This window comes from Nothoprocta perdicaria, unplaced genomic scaffold, assembly GCF_003342845.1.
Source record: "Nothoprocta perdicaria isolate Ctin4 unplaced genomic scaffold, notPer1 scaffold_104, whole genome shotgun sequence".
NCBI classification, from domain to species: domain Eukaryota; kingdom Metazoa; phylum Chordata; class Aves; order Tinamiformes; family Tinamidae; genus Nothoprocta; species Nothoprocta perdicaria.
In genome coordinates, this window is record NW_020454139.1 from 493,854 (window position 1) to 508,892 (window position 15,039).

A 15,039-nucleotide genomic window follows, 5' to 3' on the forward strand; every position below is an offset into this window, starting at 1 on the left:
CAGTACTCCAGATGTGGCCTCACCAGGGCTGAGTAGAGGGGGATGATCACTTCCGTCGACCTGCTGGAGACGCTTTTCTTAACGCACCCCAGGATCCCGTTGGCCTTYTTGGCCACCAGGGCACACTGCTGCGTCATGGTCAACTTGTTGTCCACCATGACACCCAGGTCCCTCTCTGCGGGATTGCTCTCCAGCAAGTCCACCCCTAATCTGTACTGGTGTCCAGGGTTATTCCTCCCCAAGTGCAGAACCCTGCACTTGCCCCTGTTGAACCTCATGAGGTTTCTCGCCACCCAGTCCTCCAGTCTGTCCAGGTCCCTCTGGATGGCAGCACAGCCCTCAGGGCTATCAGCTACTCCACCCAGTTTGGTATCGTCGGCAAACTTGCTGAGGGAGCACTCCAGCCCTTCATCCATCATTTACAGTCAAAAAGTAACGATCCCAGAAACTGGCTTGTTGTTCAAATGCTGGATTGCCCTCATGGTGAAAAAAAAAAAAAAAAAAAAAAAAAAAAAAAAAAAAAGAAAGAAAGAAATCAGGTAGTTGCAGACAGCAATGAAGTCTTCTCCAGGATGAACAAGCCCAGTTCTCATAGCTTTCACTTGTATATCATATGCCCCAGGCCTCTGTACAGCTTCGTGGTCTCCACTGAGCTTGCTCCAGAACGTCAATGTGTTCTGCATATTGGTGAGCCCAAATTGGACAAAATCCTCCAGATATGGTCTCACTGTGCCAGGCAGAGGAGAAGAGTCCTCTCCATCGCTTATTCCTAACTTGCTGTCCACCAGAACCCCATGTCTTTTTCTGTAGAACTGCTTCCTACATAGGCAGTGGTCATTCTGAACTGCTATATGGAATTAGTTCCTAGGCTGCCGCTCTTTAAATTTTCACTTGCTGAACTGCATCAGCTTCTTGTCAGCCCATTTCTCCAGTCTGTCCAGGTTCCTTTAAACAGAACACCAGCCCTCAATCTAAGGATGAAAAGTTGTTTGGAACCAGGATTGCCTAGACCATCAGAAAGATGTAGTTAAATGTGTATATTATCACTGCAGAAAAAAAAAAAAAAAAATTCATGGTGGTGAAAGGAAAAATGCTGCTTAAGTAAATGGTGTTATGGCAATGACAGTTCAATGAAGGATCCAATACATATTTTATAAATCTACATTTGTTTTTGGCCAAAACCCACAAACTATTTTCTAAAGTCAAGTTTCAATAAACAAAGGCTTTTGATTAATCCCATAAAAGCAATCAAATTAAAAGTATAATATGAAGCTGATGAAGTTGTTATCTAGTCAAGGTTTAATTGGCGAACTGTTTTGCATAGTAGAAACGCTAATGATGACCCTGCATATAAATCACGCTAAACATCACATGTTAAAGAACTGTTAAAATGCAATGAGTTTGCTTGTTTTACATGATATCCAAACATAGCTATAAATAATGAGTCTTACTATGTGAAGTACAAGACTGCAGCTTAGAGAGACTAAGTACTCTTAAAATCCTGTTCATTCAATGGCACATGTAAACATCCTGCATCTCTGCAGTTTGGGACTGGAGATGATATAATATGYGCTAAGGTCTTTCACATTTCTAAAATTTTAACTGTTACAATGACATCAATCAGTTTATTCATATGAAGTCTACTCATGGAAATGTTACTTATTTCCTTCCTTCTGCTGAGTGCTTCAAAGTAATTAAAAGATTTTCCAGGCTTATGTTTAACAAGTAATTTGGAAGCTCTTGAGATAAAAATGTGGGAACAAAACTCTAGCATCTCTATGGTCAAATTATACTTTCAAGGTGCAAAATGATCACTGATGACTTTAACAAATTTTCCTGAAAAGTTGGATAATTAATAGCTGCATGTATGAGGTGTTTCCATTATTCATTTGAAACAACAGGTTTGATAATATAGCATGATGATGGTAGTGTACTGTTGGTACACTGGTAGTGTAAATTGGGAAGACATACTAATTTTTTAAAATATTATCTATATGTCAAATGTCTGTATGTCTATATGTCAATTTAAAAACATGTAGGAAACTGATAAGTTGCTAGTTTTACTTGCTACATGAAAAAGCTTTGAAAGCTAAAAGAATTGCCATTTAAAGTGTTTATCTGGAGAACATATCGGCTTTAGTTCATATTTTCCTTTTAACTATTATTGTTCATTTAAAAGTACACCAGACCTGTTTTTCACTTTACTATCATGTTATTCTGACAATAAATTAGGAAAATGCATTTATCAGGCATTTGGCTTAACAGATTGAAAAGTTAAAGAAAGCTCGTTAAAAAATCAAGATTGTCATTAAGAAATAGAGAACTACTAAACTAAAAGACACATGGATATTCAGGTTATCGTGTACATTTGCAGATCCATTATAAAAAATTGCAACACAGTCTCATATATTAGAAACCAAAAGCCTCACTATAAATCTGAAAAACTTAAAATGAGAAACTAGTGATGTTTTTGATTTTATTCTTCAAATATTTATTTTAACATATTGACTTAAAATATTGATAAACAAAACATTACAGAACGTGAAGTCTCCGACTTTCATTGTTCACTAACTTTTTGTAAATTCTACCTAGTCTCCTCTCTAACTGTCCTTGTGCTTTAATATTTGGAAATTGTATTTTCTGAAGGTTTTAAAAAATGTTCTTTTTTTTTCAATATCTGTTTTCCAAACCTTCTGTAAGTCCGATATTGCTGTCCTCTGTCATATATACATTTTCTTTTCTTCATTTACCTTTCACATTTCAAAAGAATAATTTGAAATTTGAAAATAAAGGCTCCCTAAATGCAAGGAATTTTATGCCTCTGTTGATGGAAAAATGCAAACATACATACATACATATACACATATTTAAAAAACTTTTCCTCCCCTAGAATCAATGAGATTTTCTTCATACAAGGCAAGGCAATGACTTTTAACATTTTGAAAAATCTGGTCACATTTGAATTATTTCTGGAAGTATTTATACAGGTATGAAAACAGTTGTTCTCATGGCTTCTTCAGATTTCATGACTGAAGGAGACTGAACATATTATGACAAAACCATGCTGGAAATAACACACCTTCTAAGTTTTGAAGGATGCTGTGCTCATTAACAGCTCTTTCTTGTCTGACACAGAGAAATTTCCAAGATAGAATAAATCACTTCTCTAACATATTGTGCAAAAGCACAACGCAACCTCATACTTTTCTTTTATGAACAACACTCACATTTTTTAACTTACAAAATATCAAGTCTGTCACTTATTAGAAGTTCCGAGATAAGATGAGGGCTTTTGAAAAATGAATATTAAAGTATTTGTGGAAATTCAGTAAAGCAGACTGGTTTTACAGAAATGTATTTGTTTTCATGAGAATGCGCTTTTGAAGATAGTTGGGATAAAGATTGAATTTCTAATAAAATAAACGAACAAAAAGAAAGCGGTAGGAAAAGCTGTAATACATTTGCCAGGTATGATACAGTCACAGGAAGTAAGCCTAAGCTCCTTAAATGTGTACCCCAACAAAGGATCGTGGAGAATTTTTTTTTTTAAAGTGTACTTAATTTTACCTATGAAATTAACTGTGAAGGAAAACGWTTTCAAAAAGAGATATTTTTGACTTATAACACAAAATTTCAGATTTTCTAACAAAGAGTATGCCTATAAATCTGTTTTTGCAAATTATTTTAAAAGTTTTGGCCAGTTACCCCATCCCTTAGACAAAAGAATAAAATTGATCATTTTTTAATGACTCTTTAATATAATATTTCTGTTATATGAGGAAGAACTTCTTTACTGTTTGCATGACAGAGCACTGGAACAGGCTGCCCAGAGAGGYTGGGAAACCTTCTCTGGAGATGCTCAAAATCTTTTGGATGTGAGCCTGTACCAAATGCTGTAAGTGTCCCTGCTTGAGCAGGAAGGTTGGACTAGATAATCTCTAGAGGTCCCTTCCAACCTTGAACATTCTGTGATTCTATGATATAAAGAACCGGGTCAACAGTAATTTCTTTTATTTAGTACTAAGAAGATTTCTTTTATAGATGCAAAGAAAAAGAAAAAAAAAATTTGATCACTATCATCATTTTTACTTTACTTTGAGAATATATATATTAATATTGCTATTTGTAATCTACAATAAATAGTTTGACAATTAAAGTTATAGAACTGGCTCAGTCTGGTTCAGATAGTCAATTATAATTCCCTATTTATTGAAATGACATATTGTTAAAATACACCTGTACATTACAGTTAAAAAAACAGAAAAAGACTGTTTTTTTTTCCTAGAGATTGAAACACATGTAGAAAGAAATCATAATATTATTTAACTTTTCAAAAGCTTTTGGAGTTCTCAAGCATTATCAAAGATTTCTCCCCCACAGGTGCTTGTCATATATCAAAGAAATTACTTGGTTTTATGACAGTTCCACAATACATATGAGAAATAATTTAAGGAAATATTTTTAAAAAATGGCTAAGAAAAATTCATATGTATCACACTGTTCAAATTTTCAGAAAAAAAATCCTCTTGCAAAGAGACACAACTACAGTTTAAAGATGTACTCATTAATCCGTTATCCTTTTTTTTTATCAGAAACTTTTAAAACTAGTACTTGATTTGAAAAAAATCCACTTTATTTACTAGTTTGAGCTTGAGTTATTAACTGTAAAAACTCTTGTACTACTAGGAGAAAAAAAAAAAGCAATTAATCTTGTTTTGAGATATATTAGATGAGTCGTGCTCTGACAGTGTATTTCTCTCTACTGATAGCAGAAGAATATTAAACTGAATATTTTGATCTTATAAGATTAGAATTTACTTGTCTAAAACTAGGGAAAATTAAAACTAGCCATGATTGTAAAATGGATGTAAACACTTCAGCTGCAACGGTAACCACATGAATTACATTATGATACTAGTTATGTAAAAGAATAACTGTGTACTTCAAAAATAAAATAAAGCTGTAACTGCTAGACAAGCCAAGCAGATTCACTGAAACATACCATATTACTTCACTAATTATTTCTGTCTGGACAGTAAGGGACCATTGTTTCTCTAAAATGATAGATCATATTTTTTTATGTAAACTTAATTTCATGAATCAGATATTTTCAACTTTGTCAAACTATGCAGAATAAAATGTCTATGGATATGATTTAGTTTCTGAATGTATAACATATTTTTGCTTCATTGATTTTGATTAATTTTTAATAATGTCACACCAGCTCTGTCAGGTATAATTGAAGAAATTTAAAACATTGTCAGATAAAATCCTTACATCTCCAGCCTTCTGTCTTAGACTACTCAACAGATGAATTGAAGGAGGGATAATGATTTAGAAGAAAAATATATTCCCTTAATACCATATTGCAGAAGAATGACAGTAAGAATGCTTCCGTAAAATCAAACAAAAAGAAGGAATTAAAATGGTCATATACTAATGTCTTACCAATATTTTACTATTATCATCTGTTTCTGAAGTAAATCTATTTGTCATACACTGTTCTAAAACTAAGCAGCAAGTGTCCTCATCATACTAAGTGAAATCTCATAACTTCACTGAAGTTCAGAGGCATTATCACTTCAATGGCTTCATAGAGACAACTTGTAAAGTGAAGTACAAGACTAACAGCAGAAGGACTTCCAGCTCATAAGCTCCAGCAAAATATTTGTAACTTAGAGAAGAAACAGAAGATCCACACATCATAATTTCAACATTATAAAATATTTTTCCTTACCATGGTGTAGTTGTGAGCCACCTTCATAAGCTCTGTGCATCCTTGTGCATCAGCAAATGCTCTTATTCCCAGACAATTGGATGGGTGCAAAAGCTTCATTAGAAAATGGCAGCAAACTTCTACTACTTGTGGGAGTTGGAGGAGACAGGCAGCCGCCAGAAGATTTTCAATGGTGTCTTCTTTTAATTCCAGACAGCCTGAAAATATATTGATACACATACAAAGGTGTTTACTTGGTATTTACAAAGCATGCTAGATGGAAAAAAAAAAAAAAAGAAAAAAAGAAAAACCTATTACAAATAATGATAGTTCTATAAATAATTCTATTTGGAGTATTCTAAATGGAGTAAGATAAACTGGTCTCTCTGAGTGGATACCTCAATGGCATGAACATCAAAATATTAGTAAGGTTTCTTTTGAAAGCTATTTGAATTCAGGTGTATGAGGAATATGAGAGTGAAATGTATTGAAGGAAAGACGAAATATGAGATCATCAGTTTTGCTTTTCTAATGAGACTAAACTATGAATAAATATAGGGATATCAACTACGTTTTGCTTTTTCCTTGCTGAAATTGTGTAAGGAGACCCATTGCCGTCAGAGGTACAGAGCAGAAGTTACTTCTGGGCTCCCCAGTATAAAAGGGATGTGGAGCTCCTAGAGAGGGTCCAGCGGAGAGCAACTAAGATGATAAGGGACTGGAACATCTCTCGTATGAGGAGAGACTGAGTGAACCGGGCCTGTTCAGCTTGGAGAAGAGAAGGCTGAGAGGGGAGATGATTAACATGTATAAGTTCACGAAGGGAGAATTCAGGGAAGAAAGGGACAAGCTTTTCTCATTGATGGCCAACAATAGGACAAGGGGAAATGGGCATAAGTTGAAACACAGGAAGGTCCATCTCCAGGTGAGGAGGAACTTCTTCACTGTGAGGGTGACAGAGCCCTGGAACAGGCTGCCCAGGGAGGCTGTGGAGTCTCCCTCTCTGGAGGTCTTCAAAACCCGCCTGGATGCCACCCTGTGCCACATGCTGTAGGTGTGCCTGCTTGAGCGGGAAGGTTGGACTAGATGATCTCTAGAGGTCCCTTCCAACCTTGAAGTTTTTGTGATTCTGTGAAAACTCAGAAATTTACCTACTACAAAGACCCAAAATAATGGCTAGCATGGTACCACTCATACCTACCTTCCTAACTAGCTTAAAAACATCAAACTTCATGAAGTTTGTCCATAATATGACTTTGAGATAAATTTCACTTAAATACACAACAAACCTATCATACTACGGTATTTTTCCAAAAGATGTAATAATAAATCAAAGAACAGATATGGAACTATGATATTTATCTTCCATCAGTTAGTATTTACGTTATACTTCATTTACCAATTTTATAGGTCATTATCCTTACCTTGGAAACTAATATATTTTTAATAAGAGTAAAGTAAAATAAAGTAAAATAAAAATCTCTTTTTTTTTTGCTGAGGAGTGTCATTCCTTGTCATTCCCTCTCCCTGAATATAATTCATTCTTTAATCATTATTTTTTCATGATCTCTTATATCAGTAACTTAGATTATAAATTAGAGGTTCAAGAATGACAGGGAGGACAGGAAAAAGGAATAAGAAATTAAAATGTGTAAGTATAAATTATAAGAAACTAATACTTCAGTTTTGCTGTGTTTGGAAAAATCATTTTAAAATATAAGAAGATTAAGTACATTTTGATCGTTATGTCCAAAGCTATGTAGTTTAACTGTTACATAGACTCATGCTTTTCCCCATATGAATTCTGTGCTTGCTGTCAGAGAAATATATATATATATATATATATATATATATATATATATAATTCCTTCACAGGATATCAGGCAGCTCTAAAATCCTCTACTTCACAACAGAGTGACATTGAAAAGAAAAGCCCCTTTCCACTGCAATATCTAAAGCAAAATACAATAACCGTAACATCAGAGGCAATATCTAACCTTTTCCCTTTCTCTCTTATTATTTTATCTGGCAGTTTTAGTATAAGGTGGAAATTTGGAAATTAAACTTTAGCATATTCAGTTAAAATGCACCCACTGACTGACAAGTGTATGAAAAAAATATGAAATAGGAAGCCAACACTGGATTAAGAACAGAAAACTAAACTTTTTGAACTATAATTCCAATCACAAACAGATTCTTCCTACAAATTAAAAAAGATAATCTTACAAATATGACTTTAAATTAAGTTCATATTTATTGGAGGATCATTCTAGGGCAAAGGATATCTCACAAGAGGCATTAAGAATGTGTTTGGCAGCTTTCCCAAGCTGTTCACAAAATGTTCTTAACAAAATGCCAATTCCCTGAAGTTACAATATTTGCTGGCATTATATCCATCAAAAATAAGGAAATGAGTTTTTTTCCTTTTTTTTTTTTTTTAGGTAGAAAAAGAGTCTAGAACTTGATGTTTCGTAATCCAAAAGAGGGTATTACAAGCTATGATACTGAGAACCTGATTCTTCCACAGTAAAAAGAGAAAAGGTCTATTTTTTTAATCCAATGTGAAGTAAATTATCAAAACTTATAAGGAAATTTAAGATTTTTTCAGATGAAGTTAGTCCTTATAATCATCATGTTTAAATATCCTGTCACATACATATGTTTAATGCTTTCATTGCAGGCAAAGATCTATAGAAGAATGTTAATATTGTTTCTGTTTTTGTAATCTTTGTAAAATATGTTTTCTTCTTGTTATATATATTATTTATGCATTATTTATATTTCAAATTAAGGATGGAGGGTTAGTTTTCTATATATCTCGCAGTTCACTACTTTGTAAGCTGTCAAGGAGTACAGCATTATTTGTATTCTTTGACTAGGTGACTTCAGTACAAAAGAACTAACATTGAACCTTCCTATGATGTTAAACCAGAATTCTTAGGCAAGTGTATCTGTATATATCACTGTCTGTAGCACTTTAATGCTGGAATTTCTGAGAAATGTGTTTTGCACAAATTACTTTATGCAGACAACATATTTTGCAAAGGTTAGAGGAWCAGATCAAGACACAGTAGTACTTATTCTCTGCGTATATTTATGCATCTATTAATGTTACAATGTTTTCCGTCTATGTCATTTTAACGTTTGCTTATCATTTCTGTCCACCACACATTTATGCAACATGGACAGAATGCACTATCAGCAGTTGAGTGTCAGCTGAATCCTATATTTTACAATGACACTGCTGGATTTGCTGCAAGATTGCAGGTAACCACTGGCCCAGCACACTACTCATTAAATGGAATATAGGTCCACTGTGCTGTGTGAAAGCTATCAAAGGATAGCTCTTTTCAYGTTAAAGCTTATAGTACCAAAAGGAAGGAAATAAAAAAAGAAATGTGCAAAAGAGCTGTGAAAAGTAGATCGACTGCGAAATCTGCTGATGGAAAAAAAAATAGAAAACCTGTGTTTAAAATATCCTTTTCTCACACAGTATTTATCTATCAATAAAGAGGTCAAAAAAAAAGTCTCTGTCCTCTGGCCAAGAAAATAAGCTTCTGAAAGTAACAGAAAGATTGAAGAAATACTTGCCCTTTATGAAGAAAGGTAAAAGTATTCCAGCTCAGCTTTTTATCCCTAAATATACCCTTAAAAGAACCAAAAGGCAACAGTAGAAGCTACTTCAGTCTATTTATTACAAATTAGGAGATACTTCTTTTTAGTTTTCTGTTAGGGAAAGTTTGGGTATTACAAAGATTAAAATTGCTATAAAGCAATGAAAATTATTATCTATTGTCTACTATTATGTATTTCTTTATATAACCAACATGACCATTCTGAAGGATGTCTTTCAGATATTTATGGAAATATTTGAAAAAAATCATGCCTTGCAGATTAAACTATATAGCTATGAAGCATAAAATGGTTGGAGGATACCTGGGGATATGAATATATTGTTCTATATATATATTATTATATATATATGTTCCATATATATGATATATATATAATAGATTCATAGGCTCCAACTTATTGCTTAATAAATGTAAGACCCAGAAAATTACATTCAGCTATAGCTAAAGAGAAGTTCATTGCTCTCCTTTTTTCTTTAATACTGTTTTGTTTTGTTTTATTTTTCCTCCTGTAAAGATCACAGCAAGTAAGACAGGGCTCTCCAGGACTCTTGATTTATAAAGCATTAACTTCAATAGCAAGCAAGCATCTAATACACTTAAATGCTTTTCAATTTCTATTTATCTTCATTTTTAAACATTAAGACATCTTCATAAGTTTGGCCACCAATACTTCACTGACTTTTATAGAAAGCTGCTACTGATACTTGTCCCTAAGCCTAAACCTCTAAGATATGAAGTGTTTTATCATGGTCAGAGTCACGAAAAAAAAACACTACAATGCTGAGCATATAGGTGAACTCTTTAGGCAGGTTCATATTGAAAATTAGAAGCAACTAATCTAATACTTAGTTATTGCTTCCTCAAATCACATCCCCCACAAATTTTTATGCAATAAAGAACTTGTGAAATTACTCCAGCCTAAGCAAAACTAATTAAAAAAAGCTTAAAATCTCATTTTGTGTTACATTAATTAGGATGAAAGAATGATAAAAAACACAACCAAAATAACTTTAATGGATTATAATTGTTATTCTAAAGTATGGTTCTATTTGTGACATTTTATGTGTATTGATTATGCAGAAATTAAATGCCTATCTTTAGGATACATCCTTATAATGAATACATAAATTTTATTACCTTATTATGAGATTTGAAGCAGAAATAGTACATAAATGTTCCCTGGCCTCTTTATTCTTTTGCTAATTCTCCATTCAAGTTAAATGGACCTACTTTTATTTTATCTTGTTTTTAGTTATATTCTTTATTCTTTTCTTTATTCTACATTTTACAACTCGTTTCATGCTGTTCAGGGAATCACTACATTTTTGTATGTCTTCAGCTAAATCAATATGATCAGTGCCTGAGCCATGGGACTCTCAGCTTCCTCCAACCTCTGGTCAACAGATAGGAATATGAGTATAATGAATCACTTGGTAGGCCCTCAGCACTTGCTCCGTGCATGAGCAATAAATGTGAACATGTAACCAATAACACATGATCATACTATTTTATCACGTGTGCTCAGTAAAATCTTTCACTCGGTGATGGTGCAACCCTTAAGTTACGGGAAGTGTTGAAGAATTTAAATTCAATTTAAATTCAATTTAAATAAAATCTGCTCTCACACGGTATTGTCTCAAGTATGTTTGAATATCAGGTAATGTAGAGTCTGGAAACGCTTTAAAGTCTTTAACATCTTTTTGGGTGCATTTTTGATTATCATCATTTCTATTATTGTCAACTCCTGGCAATGATATAATATACAGTAAGCAGCTTTTATGATTACCATGAAGAACAGCCAATGAAGAATGAATTAAAAAAGATTTTTTCTGCTGCAGAACATGCTTTAGCCTCCAGCTGTTTTCTGAAGTAAATGTTAAGATATTGATTTTGACCAATGCCTTAAAAGATAAACTGCCTAAGCCTATATGGCTTAGGAATGTCTTATGGTATAACCTCCCACAGTTTTCATAAGGTGAAGTTGTTTCCCAAAGGGAATAAAATTGACAGACAGTATACTCCTTACTGAAAGGCTTCTTGAGACCAAACTCTGCTCCTTTCTCTTTTAAATATTTGTGGCAATCATGGACACCAGATGTAAGTGAGACAGCAGGCACTCTGTTTTACATGAAGTTCATTACTCCCTGACAGGGTAATTTGTGTTTATTTCTTACAGCCTTGCATCAGCAAAAAATATGAGTAATAAAAGATGTCAGCAAACATCAGCAAGAAATATTCTGAAGATACTCAAATAAACAACAACACACAYATATATATATATATAAAATACACAACAACATATATTTAAACAACAACATATATATATATATAACCCCCAAAATGAATAGGTTCCCACACAGATAGAGAGTACAATTCAATCTGGGAGGAAATATGTAGTGTCATACCATTCATTTTTACTTGATTATCAATCCAAAGGAAAAAACAAATACAAAAGAAACAATAAGCAAAGCAAGTATAACACTCAGATGTGCCTACTTGCCAACACTGACGAATCATTTGAAATTTTGGCAGTCATTTTCTTATCAGTCACCCTTCTACATAAGAATTATTGTATATCACTTAACTATGAAAGACCTAAAAACTAAGAACTATGAAAATTCCATCTTGYACAACTCAGTCCTTCATCATCTTCAGCTCCGAACTAAAATGAATCATCTGAACAGATGATTTTCTGTTCATATCACCTTTTTTATGTTGATATTTGAGGGTAAAATTCACCTCTTAAAAGGAGGTATTATTTTAATCCCTCGCTCTCCAAACAAAAGAATGTAAATGATAGTCTAAATAATTACAGGCTACGTTTCTAAATAAAAATATTTAGAATTAAAATCAGGAAAGCATTCAATATATCACTTTGGAATATGATTTCATATTTGACTATATTACCAGATATGAAACTAGCTTTTGAGCTTTTCACTACCAAACATGACTTATAAATTATGGAAATATATAATTTCATATCCTCTTCCCTAATGGAACTTTGTATTATGGAAGTATGGAAGTATTATGTGTGAGAACACTGCTTTCATAAATGACATTATAGCTGTATAAATACAGAGTTTGAGAAAAAACAATAATGCACCCATCATAAGAATAGAAGAATTCTAATAAATAAATAGCTTCTTTTTTTTTTTTTTTAAGTAGCAACCCCCATATTTAAGCCTTCGTATTGCTGCATCTTCTTATTTGTGTAAGCTGCCTAAACTAGCCTGATCACATGCCTTTTGGAGTATACTGCCAAAGTCCAGTCTTCCTCAATGGTGCAGAAAATTACAACATTGCAGAATGATAAGCAAATCCTATTAACAAATTAAAATTCCTCCTGAGTGGAAACGTTCTTGCAAATGTCTCCCTAAAAATCAGAGAAGCATCATTAACCAAAACATACCAAGATATGTGGCAGTACCTTTCCATTTCTCAGTCCAAGAAAAAAAGATGCTGCCGTATAAGTGAAATATCTAGACCATATGTAGTTGCTGTTGTTGCTTCTTCCTGCTTAAATATTAGCTCTTTAAGAGTTAGACATTAAACTTGTTATCTCCTGTTTATGAAAGAACTGTCATTCATGTGTCTTAATTCATCATAGGATTTTGAGCTTTGTCACAGATGCTTAGAAGATATGCATAGCTGTTTAACCGATGTATAAACAATTTTTTTCAGGAACAAGGAATATGTTATTAATGTGGAACACATTTACTGGCATTTTCTTCCTCTTTTCTATAAAATAAAGTAAGCTATAAATTTCACTGTTTAGCAAGATTACTAGTTTGCATCTCTGGATATAATCAATGCAATAAGGCTTACTTCAATAATTTGACTATGAGGTAGTCATTATATTTTGAAATTTAGATAAGTTAACTAAATTTCTGACAGCAGAAATCTTTTCATACAATAAACTCATATAACAAATAGAGTGAGAGATGACAAGAATTATTCCCCAAAAGCCCATTTCCTGTATAAGGCCTTATTTTTCCTCAGTTCTTTCCACAGTCAATAGAACGATAACAAATATAGTATCTGTGCTATTAAATATATTAATTCCTAGGCTTGCTTCTAGATTGTATACCCTGGTAATCATGCCGCATACATGTAAATTCACTGCAGGAATAAATAACAACAACAATCACAACAACAACCTCTTACATATACACACACTCACAGAGGTTATAAGGCAAAACTAGAGATAGTTAAGAACATTTTATTCTAAGGATTACTTTCGATAGGTCTTGGGCTTGGGCTTTCAGATCTATTAAATATGACCAGCCTTGCAGAAGATCTTCTGCTACTACCAAGATCATACAATTCATATTCTATTGCATATTGAAAAATAAAACAACAAACAAACTAAACAAAACAAAACATCCCCTGATAGCCCATTGAGATATAACTTTTCATTTACACTAAACACAATCAAGCCCTGGTCTCTTCAAACCAAAAAGAAAAGGAGAAAAGCAGGGAGGGGGGAAGGGAAGTGTCTSAAGGACAAAGGGTTTTCGTTTGCATGTTTGAAAACAGCAGCATTTTACTTTCCCTATGCCTGGAGCTGTCTCAAAAGCAGGGATACTGACTTGTGCCAGAATAAGCTTCTCAGCTTCTCAGGCTAAGCTTTGGCAGCTTGTGCTGTGCTAATCCAGTAGCACTGAGCAGTTTAACTTCACATGGAGGCATCAATTGCCAACATAAGATTTTTATTCACTAGTCCACCACAGGGACTAGTAAAACCTAGATTCCTTTGCCAGGATCATTGACTATGCTGGTATTCTACTCTGTGGATATGCTTCAGCACAGTCACCTTACCATGGGCACCATTAGTGAAAAGAAAGGTGATAGAAATATGTTTTAGGATCCAGGGACAGACAAAGAAAAACATGAAAGATGGAGATTTCTTTTGTAACTTGCCATCAAAACCAGAACTTCTGTATCCAGAAGTTCAGTTCATTTGTGGTCAACCACAATCTGATACCACTTGTGATCAGACTTCTGCTCTCTTCATTATGCAATAGCTAACAAAAGCAGCCATATTCCTGGTAAATCCAGTTATTTTTACTGCTTTTATTATTTTTTCTTTAAGCATGGTGTGTGTGATCTAGAGGTGAGTAACCTGAAAAACTGTAAACAAGCTACCCAGACCTAAGAGACAGGCATTGCTTATTTCAGTAGACTCCATTAATATATATATTAAGACCTTGAGCTGATCTTAAACTAMATTTGTCTGGGACTGTCCGCCAAGGCTGAGGCCAGTTGGACTGGAATGGCCTGTGGTATACTCTGAACTCTGCTATCATCCCAAATATGATGGGCACCTCCAAACTGTTAGTTGAAGAACGATCCTGTAGTGGCAAAAATCCTGGCCTGTGTGAAGGAATAGTTTAGAAAACTGGAAGTAGGCACAGACCAAAACTATACTAAGGATCATTTATTAATATATGATTTTCAGTAATCACAAAAATCACATCCCAAAAAGCAAAACTCTTATCAAAACATGAAATCATCCAAACCTCCCTGAAAGTGTGTAATTATAGAAATTTTTGTTCTGAAGGAATGAAAGGGTCCTTATCCTTAAGGACCTTATTTTCTTTCTTTCTTTCTTTCTTTCTTTCTTTCTTTCTTTCTTTCTTTCTTTCTTTCTTTCTTTCTTTCTTTCTTTCTTTCTTTCTTTCTTTCTTT

The 15,039-nt window shown here is 33.6% G+C and overlaps 1 protein-coding gene across 1 annotated transcript in view; it reads right to left on the bottom strand.

Annotated features, from left to right (window-relative positions):
* Positions 1-15,039, bottom strand: part of KLHL1 (kelch like family member 1) — a 139,866-nt gene that overhangs the window by 104,077 nt on the left and 20,750 nt on the right. The window contains exon 3 of the mRNA XM_026044098.1: positions 5,738-5,934. Within this exon, the coding sequence (XP_025899883.1) occupies positions 5,738-5,934 (197 nt within the window). The remainder of the gene's footprint in view (positions 1-5,737; positions 5,935-15,039) is intronic.